This window comes from Neophocaena asiaeorientalis, unplaced genomic scaffold (genome assembly GCF_003031525.2).
Source record: "Neophocaena asiaeorientalis asiaeorientalis breed wild unplaced genomic scaffold, Neophocaena_asiaeorientalis_V1.1 scaffold134, whole genome shotgun sequence".
Taxonomy (NCBI): domain Eukaryota; kingdom Metazoa; phylum Chordata; class Mammalia; order Artiodactyla; family Phocoenidae; genus Neophocaena; species Neophocaena asiaeorientalis.
Window position 1 is genome coordinate 24,168,902 of NW_020185339.1, and position 19,818 is coordinate 24,188,719.

The 19,818-nt window shown below is 49.0% G+C and overlaps 2 protein-coding genes and 1 long non-coding RNA gene across 6 annotated transcripts; all 3 read right to left on the minus strand.

The window, feature by feature from the left end:
• Positions 1 to 408: 408 nt before the first annotated feature.
• On the minus strand, positions 409 to 8,433 carry ZC3H10 (zinc finger CCCH-type containing 10). Of its 3 annotated transcripts, none has more exons than XM_024736823.1 (4): positions 8,358 to 8,433; positions 7,510 to 7,573; positions 5,708 to 6,056; positions 409 to 3,147 (listed from the first exon to the last, which is right to left on the minus strand). In XM_024736823.1, exons 3-4 carry the CDS (start codon positions 6,002 to 6,004, stop codon positions 2,146 to 2,148), a joined length of 1,299 nt encoding a protein of 432 aa, XP_024592591.1. In that variant the 5' UTR covers positions 6,005 to 6,056; positions 7,510 to 7,573; positions 8,358 to 8,433; the 3' UTR covers positions 409 to 2,145. The 3 variants fall into 3 exon arrangements, with proteins under 3 accessions (XP_024592591.1, XP_024592590.1, XP_024592589.1); XM_024736822.1 differs by having other exon boundaries at positions 5,708 to 6,059; XM_024736821.1 differs by lacking the exon at positions 409 to 3,147 and having other exon boundaries at positions 4,069 to 6,059.
• Positions 8,434 to 8,870: 437 nt separating this feature from the next.
• Positions 8,871 to 10,096, minus strand: LOC112393972 (uncharacterized). The gene is made up of 4 exons (XR_003002073.1): positions 10,028 to 10,096; positions 9,889 to 9,913; positions 9,487 to 9,509; positions 8,871 to 9,219 (listed from the first exon to the last, which is right to left on the minus strand). It is a non-coding gene; the product is annotated as an uncharacterized LOC112393972 (long non-coding RNA).
• A 1,614-nt stretch (positions 10,097 to 11,710) lies between these two features.
• Positions 11,711 to 19,512, minus strand: PA2G4 (proliferation-associated 2G4). Of its 2 annotated transcripts, none has more exons than XM_024737075.1 (14): positions 19,234 to 19,512; positions 17,307 to 17,435; positions 16,940 to 17,045; positions 16,778 to 16,847; positions 16,438 to 16,530; positions 15,025 to 15,088; positions 14,702 to 14,780; positions 14,471 to 14,549; positions 14,250 to 14,383; positions 13,515 to 13,609; positions 13,262 to 13,389; positions 13,053 to 13,106; positions 12,768 to 12,834; positions 11,711 to 11,927 (listed from the first exon to the last, which is right to left on the minus strand). In XM_024737075.1, exons 1-13 carry the CDS (start codon positions 19,319 to 19,321, stop codon positions 12,769 to 12,771), a joined length of 1,185 nt encoding a protein of 394 aa, XP_024592843.1. In that variant the 5' UTR covers positions 19,322 to 19,512; the 3' UTR covers positions 11,711 to 11,927; position 12,768. The 2 variants fall into 2 exon arrangements, with proteins under 2 accessions (XP_024592843.1, XP_024592844.1); XM_024737076.1 differs by having other exon boundaries at positions 11,711 to 11,931.
• Positions 19,513 to 19,818: the final 306 nt, after the last annotated feature.

Consider the following 19,818-nt stretch of genomic DNA (forward strand, 5'->3'; position numbering starts at 1 on the left):
AGGCAAAAAACAAGATCACTTCACAATTTTGTTTAAGCACTAGACAAGGTCAGTGTGCAAACCACAAAACACCAAACATCCCCCTCTCCCAGCTAATGCAGCTTCAGCTTCACTTTAGTCTGCCCTTTTTCTAGAGAAGATAAAGATATGCAATTATAAAATTTTCCCTGCTTCCCTGACAGCACTCAATTTAGAGTGAAGCTCCACTTCCTTGAACCTTCCCCCAACTCACTTAATGAAGTTCAAGTCCTGTAGGGTCCTTCTAACACCCTCTTGCAAGACACACCGTGGTTCCAAATGGCATCCTTTCTCCATCACTGCAATGAGCATTAAACCCAACTTGTTCAATTGCAGGTGTATTCCTGGTGGTCTTTAGCTGGAGCACATTAATAAAGTACATACGACATCTACAGTTTCCCAAATCTATCTCTTTAGAGATACTTGGCAAAAAAATAATAAAGTTAGCTTGTCAGGGTTTGGCTAGGATGAATTCATGTTGATATCTATGATCACATTTGTCTAAATGCTCATAAACCATCTCTTTTAATAAACCAGAATTGTGCCAGAAAATCAACATTAGGCTTATCAATGTGTGGTTTTTAGAATCCACAAACAATATTTCAGTATTTGCCCATTTTTAGTCTTTCGTGCTGCAGCGCTGCCCCCCCCCCCTCTTTTTTTAAATGACTGGCCTTAACCTAGCCTACCATCTCCAACCCCAGGTGTAACCTGAGAGATCAACCAGACAAGAGAGCAAGAGGTAGCAGCAGATATCATGGGGAAAGAACAAACCAGGATCACTCTCTCTACCCCCAAATCCACTGTCCCATAGACTAGACACTTGAGTTGTTTCCCCTCCATCAGCCATGAGCTGAGGAGGAAGTGAGGTTTGGCTACTGAGACCCTTGGCCTTACTAACTCTTAATTGGATTTAAAACCTCTGTGGTTCTATGTGGAGGCAGGGGGAAGAAAGGGACGAACCCTGAGGCTTGTGTCCCCAGAACTCTCCTTTCCCCAGCACCTCTTAAGCCTTGAAGGCTTAAGGCACTGGTGACTGAGGAAGGGATGGGGTAGGGGTTACATCAACTGCTGTCAACTCAGAGAGCAACTGCCACCTGCCCTGCTCTGTTTGAATAAGGGAAGGATCTGTCGATACATATCCCATTCCCATTTCCCAGCACATCCACCCTTCTTAGTACCTACCCCCTAAATGACCCTAGGAGCCCTGGTTACTAAGGCAACCTGGGAATAGTTCCTGCAGATAGAAACCAAAACAGATGGGACTATTTTTAAACAAGACTAGGTGGCTCCAATGTTTTTACCTCACAACGTACCTTCCCCAAAGCCCCATCTGATCTTGTTCTGGGTCCCTACCCTTCTTCACTGGCCTCCATCCATCCTTACCACTATGTGAGAGTGGGGTCTTTATTTCATTTTGGCGGGAGATCTATTTACTGCTCCCATCTTCCACACAGAATATCTAAGCAAGTTTTCACTGCCTCCATTTGTTAAAAATATATTTTTTTATTTCTTTGGAACGTGGTGGGCCCTGCCCTATGGATGCCCAGGCCAAGCCAAGGTAATGAATGCTCCCCTAGTCTTTGGGCTGGAGTACTATGGTCCCCGCCTTCCCATGGGCCCAGGAGCAGTTCCTGTATTGTCCAACTCAGCTAGGCCCCAAATTGTCTGAAGGCTCCTATCAGGCCTTCTCTCCTGGCCACCCACTTCCCAATCTTTCCTGGCTTCCCCTCTGGACAGGGTATTTTTTTCTTCCAAAGCCAGTGCTGGAACCTGTGCTGTGCAGAAGCTGTGCAGAAGAGAGGACAAGACCAACGATGTTCCCCAAATTCCCATCAGAGAACACACAACCCCTCAGTCAGTCCTTCCTCTGCTAGCTTCAGTCTGCACTCCTATGCAAGCCCCCTCTGTGAGGCTGGAAGATGGACAAGAGGACCCTCATAAAAGGGAGGTGAGAGAAAACACACCAACCCAACCCCTGCTCAGAAGCAAACTCCTGTAGTCTCTTGTCCTAGTTCATGAGTGAGCCCTTTGGACAGGGCCTGGGAGGGCTAGGCGAGTGGGTAGGTAAGGGCCCCTCGACCCCAGCCCTGGGAGGCTATACCAGGGGAATGTCCATTAGCCCCATCAGTGTGGCATGGCTGTGATACGCATGCTCTGGGAGGCGATGGGGTAAGTCACCATGGGAGTGGTGGTGTGGCTCATTGTGATTCCTGCCAAGGGTTGGGCCATCGATACAGCCACAGGAGCCACAGATACAGCCACAGGAGCCATGGAGACAGGTGGGGGTGCCATTCCCTGGGCAATTGTTTGAGCCAGAGCAGCCGACAGTGGCGTGATCTCTGGGTTCAAGTGTGGGGGTGGTGGTGGTGGAGCGGCAGGCGGTGCAGCATTAGCTGGGGGAGCGGCTGGAGCTCCCGCGGGGGCCACCAGCTCTTGCTGGGACACGGGGCGAGGCTGTAGAGCCTGGCTGCTGAGAGTAGTGTGAGTCTGGGCGATGCCATGGTTAAAAGTGGCGACAGTGCCCACGGTGGGGGCCAGAGTCTGCTCAGTTGCTGGTGCAGTGGAGCTCAGGGTCATGACCTTAGCCTGATTGCGGAACTGGGCATTTTGTTCCAGCAGTACCTCGTTGGTGGCCAGAAGGTTGCTGACCTGCTTCTTTAGCTCCTCTACCCGCTTCCTGAGCATGGCATTCTCTTCCTCTAGTAGCCTGCACTCCACCCCTCGGGGTGGAGCCAGGCTGTATTCATATGATTCAAAATGGGGGCCATCTGGGGGGCAGCATCCACCTCGCCGGCGCTTGGGGCCTGGCTCATGGTCCTCAAAGCCCCTGTCAGGGAGGTCGTAGATATCATAGAGGTCATGACGTCGTCCTGGGGGAACTGGGCCTGTTGAGCCCCCACCACCAGCACCTCCTCCACCTCGGGCATCAAACTCAAAATCTCGCTGCAAGTGACGGAACTTGCACTTGGCGCCTCTCTGGCAATCACCCTTGAGAAAGTCACGGCAGATAGGGACCTCCTCCTTCCCATTTGGTAGGTCAGCTGGTGAAAGGCCCAGGCCGGCTGCCACTTTCTGCCTCAGCCGAGGGGGCAGTTCTCCTGTCTTCTTATAGCCATCCTCATCCTCCTTGGAGCCAATTTTAGAATCCACAAACAATATTTCAGTATTTGCCCATTTTTAGTCTTTCGTGCTGCAGCGCTGCCCCCCCCCCTCTTTTTTTAAATGACTGGCCTTAACCTAGCCTACCATCTCCAACCCCAGGTGTAACCTGAGAGATCAACCAGACAAGAGAGCAAGAGGTAGCAGCAGATATCATGGGGAAAGAACAAACCAGGATCACTCTCTCTACCCCCAAATCCACTGTCCCATAGACTAGACACTTGAGTTGTTTCCCCTCCATCAGCCATGAGCTGAGGAGGAAGTGAGGTTTGGCTACTGAGACCCTTGGCCTTACTAACTCTTAATTGGATTTAAAACCTCTGTGGTTCTATGTGGAGGCAGGGGGAAGAAAGGGACGAACCCTGAGGCTTGTGTCCCCAGAACTCTCCTTTCCCCAGCACCTCTTAAGCCTTGAAGGCTTAAGGCACTGGTGACTGAGGAAGGGATGGGGTAGGGGTTACATCAACTGCTGTCAACTCAGAGAGCAACTGCCACCTGCCCTGCTCTGTTTGAATAAGGGAAGGATCTGTCGATACATATCCCATTCCCATTTCCCAGCACATCCACCCTTCTTAGTACCTACCCCCTAAATGACCCTAGGAGCCCTGGTTACTAAGGCAACCTGGGAATAGTTCCTGCAGATAGAAACCAAAACAGATGGGACTATTTTTAAACAAGACTAGGTGGCTCCAATGTTTTTACCTCACAACGTACCTTCCCCAAAGCCCCATCTGATCTTGTTCTGGGTCCCTACCCTTCTTCACTGGCCTCCATCCATCCTTACCACTATGTGAGAGTGGGGTCTTTATTTCATTTTGGCGGGAGATCTATTTACTGCTCCCATCTTCCACACAGAATATCTAAGCAAGTTTTCACTGCCTCCATTTGTTAAAAATATATTTTTTTATTTCTTTGGAACGTGGTGGGCCCTGCCCTATGGATGCCCAGGCCAAGCCAAGGTAATGAATGCTCCCCTAGTCTTTGGGCTGGAGTACTATGGTCCCCGCCTTCCCATGGGCCCAGGAGCAGTTCCTGTATTGTCCAACTCAGCTAGGCCCCAAATTGTCTGAAGGCTCCTATCAGGCCTTCTCTCCTGGCCACCCACTTCCCAATCTTTCCTGGCTTCCCCTCTGGACAGGGTATTTTTTTCTTCCAAAGCCAGTGCTGGAACCTGTGCTGTGCAGAAGCTGTGCAGAAGAGAGGACAAGACCAACGATGTTCCCCAAATTCCCATCAGAGAACACACAACCCCTCAGTCAGTCCTTCCTCTGCTAGCTTCAGTCTGCACTCCTATGCAAGCCCCCTCTGTGAGGCTGGAAGATGGACAAGAGGACCCTCATAAAAGGGAGGTGAGAGAAAACACACCAACCCAACCCCTGCTCAGAAGCAAACTCCTGTAGTCTCTTGTCCTAGTTCATGAGTGAGCCCTTTGGACAGGGCCTGGGAGGGCTAGGCGAGTGGGTAGGTAAGGGCCCCTCGACCCCAGCCCTGGGAGGCTATACCAGGGGAATGTCCATTAGCCCCATCAGTGTGGCATGGCTGTGATACGCATGCTCTGGGAGGCGATGGGGTAAGTCACCATGGGAGTGGTGGTGTGGCTCATTGTGATTCCTGCCAAGGGTTGGGCCATCGATACAGCCACAGGAGCCACAGATACAGCCACAGGAGCCATGGAGACAGGTGGGGGTGCCATTCCCTGGGCAATTGTTTGAGCCAGAGCAGCCGACAGTGGCGTGATCTCTGGGTTCAAGTGTGGGGGTGGTGGTGGTGGAGCGGCAGGCGGTGCAGCATTAGCTGGGGGAGCGGCTGGAGCTCCCGCGGGGGCCACCAGCTCTTGCTGGGACACGGGGCGAGGCTGTAGAGCCTGGCTGCTGAGAGTAGTGTGAGTCTGGGCGATGCCATGGTTAAAAGTGGCGACAGTGCCCACGGTGGGGGCCAGAGTCTGCTCAGTTGCTGGTGCAGTGGAGCTCAGGGTCATGACCTTAGCCTGATTGCGGAACTGGGCATTTTGTTCCAGCAGTACCTCGTTGGTGGCCAGAAGGTTGCTGACCTGCTTCTTTAGCTCCTCTACCCGCTTCCTGAGCATGGCATTCTCTTCCTCTAGTAGCCTGCACTCCACCCCTCGGGGTGGAGCCAGGCTGTATTCATATGATTCAAAATGGGGGCCATCTGGGGGGCAGCATCCACCTCGCCGGCGCTTGGGGCCTGGCTCATGGTCCTCAAAGCCCCTGTCAGGGAGGTCGTAGATATCATAGAGGTCATGACGTCGTCCTGGGGGAACTGGGCCTGTTGAGCCCCCACCACCAGCACCTCCTCCACCTCGGGCATCAAACTCAAAATCTCGCTGCAAGTGACGGAACTTGCACTTGGCGCCTCTCTGGCAATCACCCTTGAGAAAGTCACGGCAGATAGGGACCTCCTCCTTCCCATTTGGTAGGTCAGCTGGTGAAAGGCCCAGGCCGGCTGCCACTTTCTGCCTCAGCCGAGGGGGCAGTTCTCCTGTCTTCTTATAGCCATCCTCATCCTCCTTGGAGCCATGGATGAATCGGCAGTTTGGGCGGCTACACTCCTTGTTCTGGAAGTCATGGCAGAAGATGAACTCGTTTTTGCTCACCCCCAAGTTGGACACCTCACTCATGTCCGGATGGCGATAGCGGCAACGCTTGCCTCGCTTGCACACATTCCTCAGGAAGTCTCTACAGATAGCATCTGAGCTGGCCCCGCCACTGCCTGCCCCTGTCCCACTGGCCTCCTCGCTGCCACCGCCTCCAGGGCCTCCACCGCTGCTCCCAGTGCCGTTGGCATAGCTGTCCCGGTCAGGCATCCTGGTCCCCCCCAACTCAGGGCTTTCTTCCTTTTCTTGCCACCCTTGGTGACTGCTAGGAAAGAGGAGAGCTGTGTCAAACAGGAGTCCTCCAGTGGGGCCAAACTCTTGCTGACTGTATGGCAGGCAGTCCAGCAAGAGGCAGGCCAGAGGCATAATGGCTCTGGAGATGGAGAATCTAACGGATAAGAATTCTGCCTGGACTGGCTGGCTTGTCAGAAGTCTTGCCCAGGCCCTGTGCACCTGGTCTAGGTCAGAATGATTCACACTTGCCTGGCTGTCGGAGGGAGGGAGCTGGGGTGAAGCTACCTCATCTCACTAATGGTGATATGCCAAGGAGGGAGCAGGGAGAGAACAGTGTTGGATTTTATTTCCCCTTCTGAACTGACCTTATTAAAGTTGTGGAATCAAAATTAAAACTGCTGTTGGTGTCTCATTAGGCTAAGAGGAGACTGGGAACAGTGGCTAAGATAAGCTGATGAGCTACTAAGGGCCGTGGATAATGGAGTACTGGTGACATTACTTCCCTGACCCCCTCTTCCATGGGATCTCAGGTGAGGACTCTGTGAAGTATCAGATCTCTAGACCTCAGGAAATCCTGAGTAAAAAGACTGGTATCACCAGCTTTAGGGCAATACCTAAACCTGTCATTTTTTGGTATTCTCTCCCATATTACCATTATTCTCAACTCTAGGGTGGTCAGCCCCCTCCCCCTCCATTTCAGGGGAAGAGTTCTACAGCTGGAATCTCTACTTATAGACCTCAAAAGGACAAAACCATTTGTGGCAAGATCAAGGCAATAAGAAGGAGTTACTTTCACAGGAACAAGTGACCTTTCTGTCCCCATTCTATACCCCTCCTATCCCTCCATCGGAAGATCCCACTGACATCAAACCACACCATTCCTTGCCCTATAAAGATGCTCTTTACTTACAGACTCTATAAAAGCTTTTAAAGTCTCCTCTTTCCCAAAAGAGCTCAAGAACGTCAGTCCACTGCCCTGGTTCTAGCGCTGTCCTCTCCCCACCACCACCAAGACTAGGAGTCCCTGCTACCACGTGTCTGACCTCCTAAGCCTTTCCTAGCCTTTTCAGGCTCCCCCTGCTGTTCAAATAGGAAACCTTCATATTGTTTCCCCTTGAGTATAAGGGAATCTTTCCAATTTCTTTGGCCTTGACCGCCCCCAACCACCCGGTTCATTGCCTTGACTTTGCCTTCAAGGCAAAATGAACCCTAAAATGAACCGACTAGGTCACAGGCCAGAGTTGCAAGAAAATCTGTAAAAGAGGGGTCATCTTCCTCCAAAGGGAGGTAGTCTCAGAAAGACAGAAAAAATCAAGGAAAAAAGAGTGGGAAAAGAGAAGACACAAATTTTCACTAAAGGGAAATGACCTGAAAAATAAATGGCATCTATCCAAGCCTGACCCGTGTTACAAGTCCCACCAGAAGCTGATAATCATATCTGATATTCCTCCCCACCCAACTTTCCCAGGATTGTTTGATACCTGAGGTAGCTCAGGTGAAGTCCGGGGCTCCTGTGGGTCTCCACCTCCACATCACTGCTGGGTTCTGAACAGGAGAAAAACAGAGACTTGGGTGTGAGACGGGGTAGGAATGGAGAACTACGGGGTGGTTGTTATAAGAATGAAGTCTGACAAAATGGCAAGAGCTCTGGGCACGTCAAGATTTCCTTAGGATTCAAATTGAACTTCCCCTGTCAAAGGGAGAAGCTGCCAGTAAGAAGAGAGTAGTAAGGTACAGAACTAATTTGGAGAGCCTAGGAGGACGGGTTGGAAAACCAGCCCTAAGTGAACAAAGGGTGAGGGGCACCCCGTCTCAAGGTGAAGGAGGATGTGGGGATCAAAGCCCGGCCTAGCGTTGGGGTTAGGAACTCCGAACAGGGAGCCGTGCAAGGGCAGCGACTGACAGTGCAATGGGATGGCGGATTAGACTTGAGGGCGGTGACTGTGACGCTTCTCAACACCCCAGAGTTTGCGAAAAAAGTCCTAGGAGTTTACCGCAGCATGTCTCTAGCCTGGCAGGTTCTGTGCAGTGTCGCCGGAGCTCAGCCGGGGACCAGGTGAATAGGACACTAAAGGGAGCACTTAGTGAAGCGGGGAAGGGGACTCCAGGTGACATCAAGCAGAGGGGATGGGCAGGGCTGTGACGTCACAGAGCTGGCATTTGCTCGCGAAGCGGGGTCAGTCAGAAAAGGGACTCGGCCCTGATACGTGAGGAAGAGCCAAGTCGGTCCTGGGGGGCCTCGTGTAGCCCGGCCGAGCCCAGCCGCTGGGCCGGCCCCGACTCCTCCCCTCCGGGCGCGGCCTCCACCTAAGTCTCCCGCCTCCCTCACCTGCCGCCGCCGCCGTAGTTGCTGCTGCCGCCTGCCGGTCCTCTAGCTTCGACAAAGAGCCGCCTACTCTATCGCCCTTCCGCTTCCTGCGGAAGAAATGACACTCTAGCCAGCAGACCCGGAACCACACTCTATGGTGCGCGAAGTACTTGCGCGACAAGCCGCAGGAAGTTCCCAGCAAGCTTTGCGTGTCACCATGGCAACCTGACCCAACAGCCAAGAGCCCCCAAAACGAGACTTTGTAATGCAGGCCTAGACAAGGGAGGTGGGGAACCACTTTTTGCTCCTATGCCCGCGAGATCAGCTTGAAAACTCTCCCTTGACGTAACACCCTTTCCAGGAAGTAAGGGCCACCCAATGCTCCAGCAGCTCTGAGGGCCAGAACCCCCACACCCGACTTGCAGCCTAAGGAGCTTGCTTGACTTCCTCTACATCACGGGGTAGAGAGGTCGACTGTACTGGTACAGAATCCCCATCCAATGGAACCATAAAAACCACATAACACACAAGACGAATTTTTTTCTTCAGCTAGGACAGCAAAAGATATGATTTATTGTTACATGTTACATTCAGCCACAACTGAGAACAGAACTAGTCCAATATGTCAAAGGTCCAGGGCAAAGGGCCAAAAGGGGCCGTTTTGATACGAGCAAGGTGGGTCTCTCAAAGGCGGTCGAGGCGATCAGAACGGCCATCGATGTTCCAGATCCACTGAGACAAATTCTAGACAGTAGGCAAGCAGTCCAACAATTTGTACCAGCGTCCCTGACCTCTGGCTTCCCTTGTTTCTGCTCCTGTGGCTTCCATGGGTGTACAAGTTTACTTGGACCTCTGCCTCATCTTTCTTCTTTTGCGCTTCAGCCTGAAAACCAGACATAAGAATATACCTCCTGCCCACAAACCCGAGTTCAGTCTTTCCCTCCCATTTTACATCTAGACACAATACAAGGCACGGGTAAAATCAACAATACGATGCTACCGTCTTGTGTCCCAACTCCTGGCTTTGGCCAGTCAATGCTCATAACGTTTTTCACCTAAAGTTGTTTTAGATTTCTAAACCAAATGTTCCAAGTTTTATCCAAGGCGCGCTCCACTTCCCCCCTCCTGTACTGGAAACGTTTCAGCATACCTGCGCATTCGCTTCTTCCTCCACTGGCAACCGATCATAACCAGAGGCAGAGAATAAAACAAGGCATCATTAGTTTTAGTAACAAGTTTAGGCAGGGATATGAAGAGCATTATATGAGTAACCACATCAACAATTTGGACTCCCACCGGGATCCCAGACGTAAAACCCCGAATCCCGCATGCGCTCTTCTACTCCCGCCCTCTCTCGCACTCCCAGCCTGTCTGACCACAGCACGTACCCACCACTTCCTTTGCTTCTCCCCAAACTATCCTTCCTCTCCCAACATATCTTGGGCACCCTTGAGAACCCAGCGATCCCGGAACGATGGCGGACTTCCCTTGCCAAGGTCTACCCCCACAATCGCCAATTCTTAGCCTCAGATCACTGCCAAGGATTGCTTACCTTCGCTCTCATGGCGCGGAGGTTTCTACGGGGAAAGAAAAAAAAGTCTGCAGTTAGTTTGCTATAACGATGGTAAGTGCAGAGATCAGATGTTAGTGGATTGTACTCGGAATCCGAACACGGCAGCAGAGACACCCACCTCCGACGATGGCGCTAAGGCCGAGAGAGGGCTAGAGGCCCGCCTACGGATATTTAATGGAACGCTCATGTCGTCATTTCCGCTGTCTCGCCCTGCCCCTAGGGGCGGGGCTGCCCGAGGGGAACAACAATAGGTTTCGGCCTTAGGTACCGGAGAAGTGATTGAATTAGGAAAGTTCTGTTGGAAAACAATATTTTGAGTTTGAGTTACAAAATTCCCCTTTCCCCAGTTTTATTATGAGTATACTGTATTATTTGAATATGAGCACATGTTTCCAATAAGAGACCTAGAGGTGCAAACGAGCAACGGGCAGCTACTTCCGCCTTCCCTCTCATTGCTTCATGGGAGTTGCAGTTTGCTGGCGATATCCTCCATTTTACTATGGATAGGTGCAGATTGAACAAAAAAACTCCTGATTTGTTTTACTGGTTTACCTTATTTTCTGAACTAAATTGCTGCAGGGAGATTCGATCTTGGAACTTACAAAGGTCCTAAGATTTCAGAACATTGAAAGGATGTAAAGTGAGGAGTCGAGAAAGCTGTCATACTACAGAGAACTTTGTAACTATCGAAGATAAACTCTTTTCCTAGCCAAGTCCGGTCTTTCTCTACAATGCCTGAGGCAGATTGTCACTATATTCCTGGCCACGATGCATCTTGTTCAGAAAATACTTAAGTGATTCTCCTTCTGCATAGGGTGAAGATCAAATCAATTGACAGAGGGGAAGCAAGATGAGGTACACATTTCTTTAGGGCAAGAATGGTATTTGGTGGCAAGACAACTTCCCAGTCTCACGGTATGGTTAGGTCAGAAGTACCCGGAAAAGACACCCAAAGATTTGGCTACAGTTATGAAGGATGAAAGAGAACTCTTCATCATACAGACTTCACCTTATTCACTGTAAGATACGGTATGGCTTGTTATAATCCCTTTTTTAGTGGTTTCCCTTTATAAAATTTCACTTTTTAGCTCTGGAAAAACAAGGTTTCTAAATTTAGGGCCCTTGTTCCAAGTGCCTAAGCGGTTCTAGTATTGTCACCATCAGAAGGTAATGTGTTTGAAAACAAAAAACCCCAGGATTATTTTTATATCAAATCCACTGGGATCTCACCTGTTGATCGCCCACTGTCTGTAAGTTCTCATGAAGGGATGTGTTCAGTTTCACTCAGCATAGTATCTTCAGGTCAGCAATGCCTCATACGTAAGAAGCTCTAATACAAATTTCCCATCCAATCTCAGGCTGGCCCTGAAAAATTGCATAACACTAAACGCATTCTTCCTGGCTTCCTAAATCAAGATAATCACTTGCATACAGTGTTCTTACTTTTTGCAGTAAACATTAATGTCCTGAACAGTGTCGGCAGCAAGGTTTATGTTTTTACGTCAGAAAACTAAATCACAAACTCCCATAGAAAACGTACTCTTTTCAGAGAACTCAGGATTTATGTCCCCCCAACTCAAGGTATTCCTTGTTTTAGAAAGGTAAAATATGGCTATAGAAAACTGGTTCCAGGGACTTCCCTGGCAGTCCAGTTGTTAAGATTCCGTATGGGTTCAATCCCTGGTTGGGGAACTAAGATTCTGCATGCCAAACAAAACAAAACAAAACAGATTCCAAATGATCACTTCAACTCACACTCTCCCACCGCCATCAAATAAGAGCAGCAAACAAAGACACATGATTATGAGCAAATCCAAATTTATTTTAACGCCATGTCATTTTCAATGTGTTTAAAAACCTTGTAAGTTAGCGGGAGCCCTAGTTCCCTGGGACAGCATGCCAGAGGTACTGAAATTCGTCAACTTTCTCTCCAAACCCCTAGCAATTCATCCAAGTCCACAGCTTCAGAAAGCCAGGAGTATTGTCTCTTCAATCAGTCTGCTCCTCTGGTTCCAGGTCTTTCTTTCAAGAAAGGGAGGTCAAAATATTTCAAACAGGGAACAAAACCACAGTGGAGCTTCCGACTCAAGTTTCTAAGATAGAGCAAGGGAGGAATCCCACTGAGTCCAAAGAAATGGACATGGTTGAGATGGATTACTTCTTTACAGCCTTGTGGAGGGGGAAAAAAATGTCCTGCAGAACAAAATTGACTACAAAGATTTACAAATGAGGATCCATTTGATAGATGAGAATCCCTTGGTAAGCGCAGGCTCCAGCTCCTAAAAATGGGAGGGGCCTGACTAGACAGCCTGGATCATAGAAGGAATCTGCCACATGTGAAGAAAAACAGTCTGAAGAATAGCTCCTCTATTTTGAGCCCTGATAAAATACTTGGGGAGAGTGGGAAAAGAGAGAGGAACAAGCCCCAACAGATGGGAAAATGCTGACACTGGAGTGGTATAAAAAAATTTCAGCTGAGTTTTTAGTGGTGGTGGCTACTTTAGCCTCTTCCCCGTTCTGTTGTAGGGTCATAAACCTCGACCAAGCAGAGAATAGTAGAAAAAGGCTAGAAAGAGGGGCTTGAAGACGATGGATTTTGACTCCTGATTTTATTATTCAATTTCTCTTTTCTATTTAAAGTAGTCTTCGATGGCTGGGAAGCCTGGCCTCCCAAGACCAGAGTCAGTTGGAGCTGGTTGTTGTTGGAAGGGGGCTGGGTTGGGGGACTGGGACGAGGACAGGGAGACCCCGCTCTGCTGGTGGTCCTGGGTGGAGAAGACGAACTGCATTTCACAGAGCCTGGGGTGTGGTGGGAAGGGGATGAGGCAGGAGTGGCAAGCTGGGGGGATGGGACCCACCTCAGTCCCCAGCTTCATTTTCTTCTAAAGTTTCCCCACTGGTGGCATTCTCTGCAGTCTTAGAGGCCTACATTCATGGAAAGGAGAGGGAGAAGACATGTCAGTTTCCAACAACTTAGGGTAGTGTCTGGGGGACCAAGGACAAAAATATCCTAATTCTCTAGGTCAGGGCTGAGACGGGGAGAAATAAGGACATACAGAAATCTACACACCCACCATGACCCAGGAAGGTGGAATAAAGAGGGATCAGGTTCACCCTGCCAGAGAGGGATGACTGTAACGAACCTTCTTTTTTTTCTTTTTCTGGGTTTTCCGACTTGCCGAACTCTGGAGGAGGGCCTGGAACATATAGAAGGAAAACAAATTTTGAGGAATGTGGAGCAAACACCAAGTGCTACTCTCGGCACTGTAGCTCTCTTCAGGATCTTCCCATCACTTATTCCTCACTCCCAAGACAAGTGCCACGTGCCCGCCCCTTTCCATCCCACACTAACCTTGAGCTCTGCATCCTGGACCTCCATCTCAGACTTATAAAGGTCAGGCTCAAAGGGACCACTGGTTATCCGCATGGGGCCATTGGGCATAAGCAAAACTGTAAATTTAAACTGGGCAACAAATTCACCTATGAGAGAAACAAAGTATTTTGATAAAATGTTCCCTTGTCATCCATCCTCTTTTCTGTGAGCTATAGGGAGGAGGGGACCATAATCAGGGGCTCCAAAGTACAACTCTCTTCTTAGAACTCACCCTCCTTCTCATAGAGAACATTAAATGGTTGTAGTAGTTCGTGTTTGGCGCACTCCACCACACCCATGCGGGCCTTCTTCTCATCTTCAAATGCTCTGGGGAGGGAGAGACAAATTCAGGTATCCTTATCTCCTTATCATGTCTTACCATTTTGCTCATGTTTTTTTTTTTTTTGCTCATGTTTTTAAATAACTCCTACCCTCAGGCAGAAATCATGCGTAGGATTGCTTTTTTACACTACCTTCTATGAGAGGGAGATGGAAGAGGGGAGAAGGCATGCACACAGGCTGGAGCTACAAGTCTAGGCAGGAGAGGAGAGAGAGGGAGGGAAAGGTGAGGGAAGGAAGAGTGCTCCTGGGGGCTTCCCTGGTGGCACAGAGGTTAAGAATCTGCCTGCCAATGCAGGGGACACGGGTTCGAGCCCTGGGCTGGGAACTTCCCACATGCCACGGAGCAACTAAGTCCTGGCACCACAACTACTGAGCCTGCGCTCTAGAGCCCGCGAGCCACAACTACTGAAGCCCACGTGACTACAGCCCGTGCTCCGCAACGAAGAGTAGCCCCCGCTCGCCGCAACTAGAGAAAGCACGCGTGCAAGGAAGACCCAATGCAGCCAAAAATAAATAAATAAAATAAATTTAAAGTAAATAAATAAATAAATAAAGAGTGCTCCTGGGGTGTGTGGTCTATGGGTCAGACTGGTTCCAAGCCCTGAGCTTGGAAGTGCAGTAGTACCTTAAAGTAAAAGGCATGGCATCAAAACGCCTTTCAACCTCACTGAAGAAGGCACGAGAAGTTTTCATTTTCAGGCCGTACTGCTTAGAAGGGTCTCTTTTGTAAATGGTGGTTCTCTGTCCTGCATCCTTGGCCTAAAAAAGATCACATTTTGGTCTGGTGCTCTTGGAACACACCCTCAGCCGCCCCCGGCCCCGCTAGCTCTGGTAAACATTCCTCACCTTGCCCTCTCCTGAGCTGACGAGAACATCCACAGCATATACTTCATGTACCTCAAATTCAACTTTCTCATGGTCCTTCCTAAAAGGAACAGAAAGGGAACCATAAAGAGCAATAAGTAATTCCTGGAGTTTAGAGTAGAAAGTAGATAAGATTAGCCTGGAGTATGGAAGGATAAATTCATGAGTAGTCTGGTATGACAGAAGGTACAGGGTGGGATACAGGGCACCTACTTCTGCTGGTCTGTGGGATTCTGGATAATGGTTTTCTCTCCATCGATGACATGCTGCTTCAATTGGTGTGACAGCATACCTGCAGATTGGACAAAGTCTATGGTACCACTCACCTAGAATCCCAAAAGGTTTCCAACCCACCCACCCAAGTAGAATCATGGAGCAGACAATGAGAGCAAAGTGCCTGGCTATGGAAACACAGGGCACTGAGGTTTTTGGCTTGGATTATGTCAGGGCCAAGATGGATCCTCAAGGGAGCAAAAGTCTTAATTTTGCAAAACCACTCATACTTAGACCCCCAACCCTACTATGTGAAGTCTCACCTTCTATTGGTGTGCAATTAAATGAGTGGGCAACTTTGTTCCAGGCTTCTGTCACTTGTGTGTTCTAGAAGTACAAGAGCAAATAAAAGATAAGATACACGGGCTAGTAAGTTGTCTACCATGAGAACAAGAAGCATAAAAGAACTGAGAGATCTAATATCCTCAAGCAAGTGCAATGATTCTCATTGGTTTTTCATTTCATAGGCCCTATCATCCCTACAACCTAGAAATTACATTTGCATACCATTTTACAAAGCACTTTCATGAAGATGGTCTACTTAGATAACGATTCTCTAAGGTGAATAGTGCAGATCTACAACCCAATCTAGAGGAGGAAACTGAGGCTCAGAAAGGTTATATGATTTGCCCAGGGTTAAACCAGTTAACCAAACGAACCTGGTATAAACCCAGGTTTTCTGACCATAGTGTTTAGTCCATTATACTTGGAATTCTAACCTGTTGAAAGGGTATAGAAACTCTTTTTTACATGGATGATCTCAATCTTCACAGCCATGTGATAATAAGGCACAATTTAATTTTCCCCACTTTACAGATGAGGAAATTTGAACTTGAAGTTATTTAAAATCAGTATGGGGTGGCAACAGGGTGAGAATCCAGAAAGTCTAATGTCACAGCTAGACAACAGCCACTATATTAACAGTACCTTTCAGTGAAAAGACACAATATAAATAATGAAAAGACACAGTATATAAATAATAAAAATAATTAACGTGCGAATTAATAATAGCTGACACAAGGGCTTACTATGTGCCAAGTACGTTCAAAGTGCTTTATGGTAGCTCTATGAAGTAGGTACCACTGTAAGAAACCTACAACAGAGGTCTAAGTAAAAATGATGCAATTAAGTTACAATGGGGACAAACTGATGAAAAGTGTAAAGAGAGCACAGAAAAAAAGAGGATGCTTTAAGTATTGAACAGGTCTCTGAAATCTAAGTGTTAGAGAAAAATCTCCATTAATAGTCTAACACACTAAATTGTATGAATTCATGAGCAGTTTATGATCCCTGGGCTTCCTAATATTGTCTTGCAAGGGGCTTTGGCCTCTTTGCCACCAATTTACTGGTACTATTATGATTTTTGTTTTATAAGCTTTTAAAATTGAGTTTTAAAACTGTGGTATCTGTGTTTTATTGTAAGCTCTCTATCTCAAATTATTTTGGGGAAAGATGCACATCCAAAATATGAAAAAGGATCTCTATAGGCTCCATGAGAAAGGGACCACATATCCCCTTACACCTAGCACGATACCATCTAAGGTAGGCACTCAGATTTAACTGCTCTTTGGTATTACTCTTTAATTCCTGCTTCTTCTCTTTCAGTATAGAATAGCTGTAGATGCATAACGCATCTTTGGCTCTAACAAGCTTTGGAGTTGGACTCAACAGCTTACCTGGTTTCCAGGTTTGACCAGGCGTAGGGCAGCTTCAGCACAAAGGTGAGCTGCCTTAATGACATCTGCTTTCCGCCCTGTTACTTGGGTCCCCTGTAGATAAGGAAATGCAGTGAGTGCCTTCCTGGAAAGCTCTTTAACACAGCTGGTCTTTCAGTTAATATCTGTTTGTGTCCATTACGCAGCCAGTGGTCAGGAGAGAAAACACCCTTTCCCCTTTCATTTCTCTAAATACTCCCTCAAAACTTGCGTGGTGGTGGGGCTGGGGATAAGAAGCAAGCAGCAGTGTGCCCTCCCCCACTCCCCACTGGCTGAACAGCGTTCAAAGTGGTCCACCTACCAGAGCTACATCAACCACAAAAGTGTGAGCCACATTAGCGATGAAGCCATCCACATGGACCCCAAGGTCGCTGAAAGGCAAGAGCAGAGTACAGCATTAGCAACTGGCACTACTGTGAATGCTTAGGAAGAAGACAAGTGCTCTAAAATAGTTTAAGCTTACATTTTTACCAAGTCACCTTCCTTGAGAATATAGTCCTGGTCGCTCTTCAAAGGGGAGAAGTGACATACACAGTTATTTACTGAAATGCTGGTGGGAAAGGCAATACCTGTAAAGAGACAATCAGCCTTACTGCCTTGCTCACTCTCTTGGAGCCCTGTTGCCCCTCAGAAAGATGAGTGGATTTTCTTCAGGGTCTTGCTTAAGTTTGATCAGTTTGGATTGGGTGGGAAACTGCTTGAATCCCCCTTGCCATTCCAAATTTCCAAATATCTCAATGAGTGCTGGGGTAGGGGTTGCATCATTACAATAAAACAAACAGGACTGAATAAGGGTCAAACTTAGGAAATTCGTGGGGGATTGTTTTTACCTTTCTTCATTTCTTTTTCTTTTTTGAAAATCTTCCCTGTCTCTTCCATTATCATGGCATCACCTTTCTCACACAGGCTCAGTACCGACACACCTGAACAGGATGCTTCCACCAAAGACCGAAGTACCCCTGGGAACAGAACCCCGTATCAGTCCTGCATGTGTTGTCTAAGTTACCATCCAAGAAACACCTAGAAGTTGGACTTAGAGTTTCTAATATTCCCTAGTGCCATTGCTCAAAGGATGAAAGAGGGAATAAGTTTTGTCTCTTGCAATGTACCTCCCTATAATCTCGAAATCTCTACCTTCCTTTCCTGAAATAAAAAAGCCAACACTCCCTTTCCTCTCTTATATAGTGTGACAACTGGGAGACATCTGTCTCCTTAGGCAAGAGAGACTTTCAAAGATGGTATCTGTGGTGTGGTAGGACAGGATTATGAACTTTAAGGGGGTTCTCACCAAGGTATCCAACATACATGCAAAGCAGCCTGGAGGAAATTTATAGGCGTCAGGGACAACAGGAAGGTAGACATGCAATTGCTGACTCTAAGCTGATGCACTGTTAAATGCTACCTTCTTCCCTTCCCAGACACCCCAATTAGATGTCAGTAATCCCAATTTATGTAGACTTATTTCTTCAAATAACAAGTCAAGGAGACTTAAACTAAGGTCCCTGGGCTTCAGCAAGCTCTGCTTTTAGCAGGTTTCAAACAGGTATGTGACCCAAAAGAGTTTCAAACTGGTATCTGGAATCACAAGTGCCTCAGAAGTTATAAACTGCAAGAGGGAAAAAATTTTTTTTCTGATTCAAACCACTACATGTCCATTATGTTATAAAGCATTGTTTTGTTCACCAGATACCCTCTCCGTGGCCCATCCTGGACTTCAGATTTGATTTCTGTGATCCAAGTTTTGGTGATTCTTTGGAAGTCTGAAAAACTCAGGTTTTCAGCCATAGGATCAAAGGCATCCTAAATGCCTATCTTTACTGTCAAAACCATTTAAAAGCCCAAAGACAAGCACTTTCTGTCCCCCTAACTGGGTTTTAAATTGGAAAGAGAGAAGTCAGAAAGTGAGACATCTGTCCAGAGTGGCAGGCGGCTACTGAGTAAGTCAGAGCACAGCCCTAATATTCTGAGATTCTAACATCAGTCCCCCCTTTAACAGTACTATTCACAGGTTTGCCTAGCTGGGGGGAGGACCTCAAAACACTCCTAAAGTTGTGAAACCCTTGAGAACAATCAAATTTGACGACTAACTAAAGCCATCTGCGCAGATTGGAGGTAGTGATGAATAACTTCGAGAACAGTGAGATACATCTCCAAGAGTTATGGGATGCCCTCCAACGGTCCCTGAGCTGGCCCAAGAGTAGAAGGCGGCCCCCATCAAGGAAGGAGCTGAAGTAAAGAACGAAAAACTACAACAAAGCACGTGGTAGGGAAGCTGGTGTCAGGGACCACAGCGGAGGGAGCCGGCGATCCGCAGGGGACCTGGCAACACGTGCCGGCTAGGCTCCTGACGGCGGAGAGCCGCTACAAAATAGAGGGGCTCTTCCTTTTCGAGATGGCTTCGTTGCTGCCAAAATCAGAGACAGAGATCCGGACTGAAGGGTGAGGGGCAAGAGATACGCCTCGCCTCCTTACCAACCGCCTAGGGCTGGAGCCGGCCGGAGGCCCAGCTCTCCGCCCCTCCCGGCCGCCCGCTCGCCCGCCCGCATCTCCAGAGACTCCAGCCCAGGCCTAGGCTCTCAGGTCCCAGGCGTGACACGGAGCCTCCCCACCACGCCACCTCCAGCAGACCTGCGCGGGGCCCTCACTAGCCCACACTGCATGACCCCACCGCTCCAGCCCCTCAGGGGCCAGCTCAACACCGTCCCCCTTGCCCCTCCCTCCCAGCCTCGATCTCCGGACCCCTGAGGCCGCACTCACGGTTGGCAATGTCGCCCCCCATCTTATACTTGGTCACGACCAGGTCCTCGGCGATAGTTTGCTCCTGCTGCTCGTCCTCGCCCGACATTTTCCCACCACCACCACCACTGCAGCTTCGTTTCTCCTGAACCGCCGCCTCTGTCGCCCTTCCCAGCCACAGGCTGTAGCCACAGTCCCTTCGATCCGCGAGGAGAGCGCGAGCAAAAGCGCGAGCAAGCTAAGGAGCGGAGGGCGGGCGAGAGCGAGAAACTGCGAGCGCGCGGGCTGAGGCGCAGGGCACGCTGGGACAACGAGTCCCTCCTACAGCCAGCCTCTAGCCCCCCTCACGGGCTATCAAACTACAATTCCCAGCCTGCCTTTCGCGTCCCTAAGCCAGGCCCTGGGGCCTTGCCCTCCGAGGGCCTCGCACGCCGGAATCGCCGAGCACGCTGGGAAGGGTCAGGCTCCGGCGGGAAGGCGGAGCCGTTGGAGAGCGTGAGTAGAAGCGTGGTCTCTCCCGGAAAAACCACAATCACCAGGAGCGCTGAGCGAGAACCCGTAATAGAGAGGGACGGGCTAAGAGAGAAGGGGCGGAGCTACGGCGGG

Excerpts from the sequence above, each read along its gene's own strand:
- PA2G4 (XM_024737075.1), bottom strand. The coding sequence starts at position 19,321 with ATGTCGGGCGAGGACGAGCAGCAGGAGCAAACTATCGCCGAGGACCTG. Across the intron at positions 17,046-17,306 it reads AGAAAAAGAAATGAAGAAAG|GTATTGCCTTTCCCACCAGC; the intron begins GTAAAAACAATC and ends GTCTCTTTACAG. Across the intron at positions 16,531-16,777 it reads TTGTGGTTGATGTAGCTCTG|GGGACCCAAGTAACAGGGCG; the intron begins GTAGGTGGACCA and ends CCTTATCTACAG.
- ZC3H10 (XM_024736823.1), bottom strand. The coding sequence starts at position 6,004 with ATGCCTGACCGGGACAGCTATGCCAACGGCACTGGGAGCAGCGGTGGA. Across the intron at positions 3,148-5,707 it reads GATTCATCCATGGCTCCAAG|GAGGATGAGGATGGCTATAA; the intron begins GAGGATGAGGAT and ends ATTGGCTCCAAG.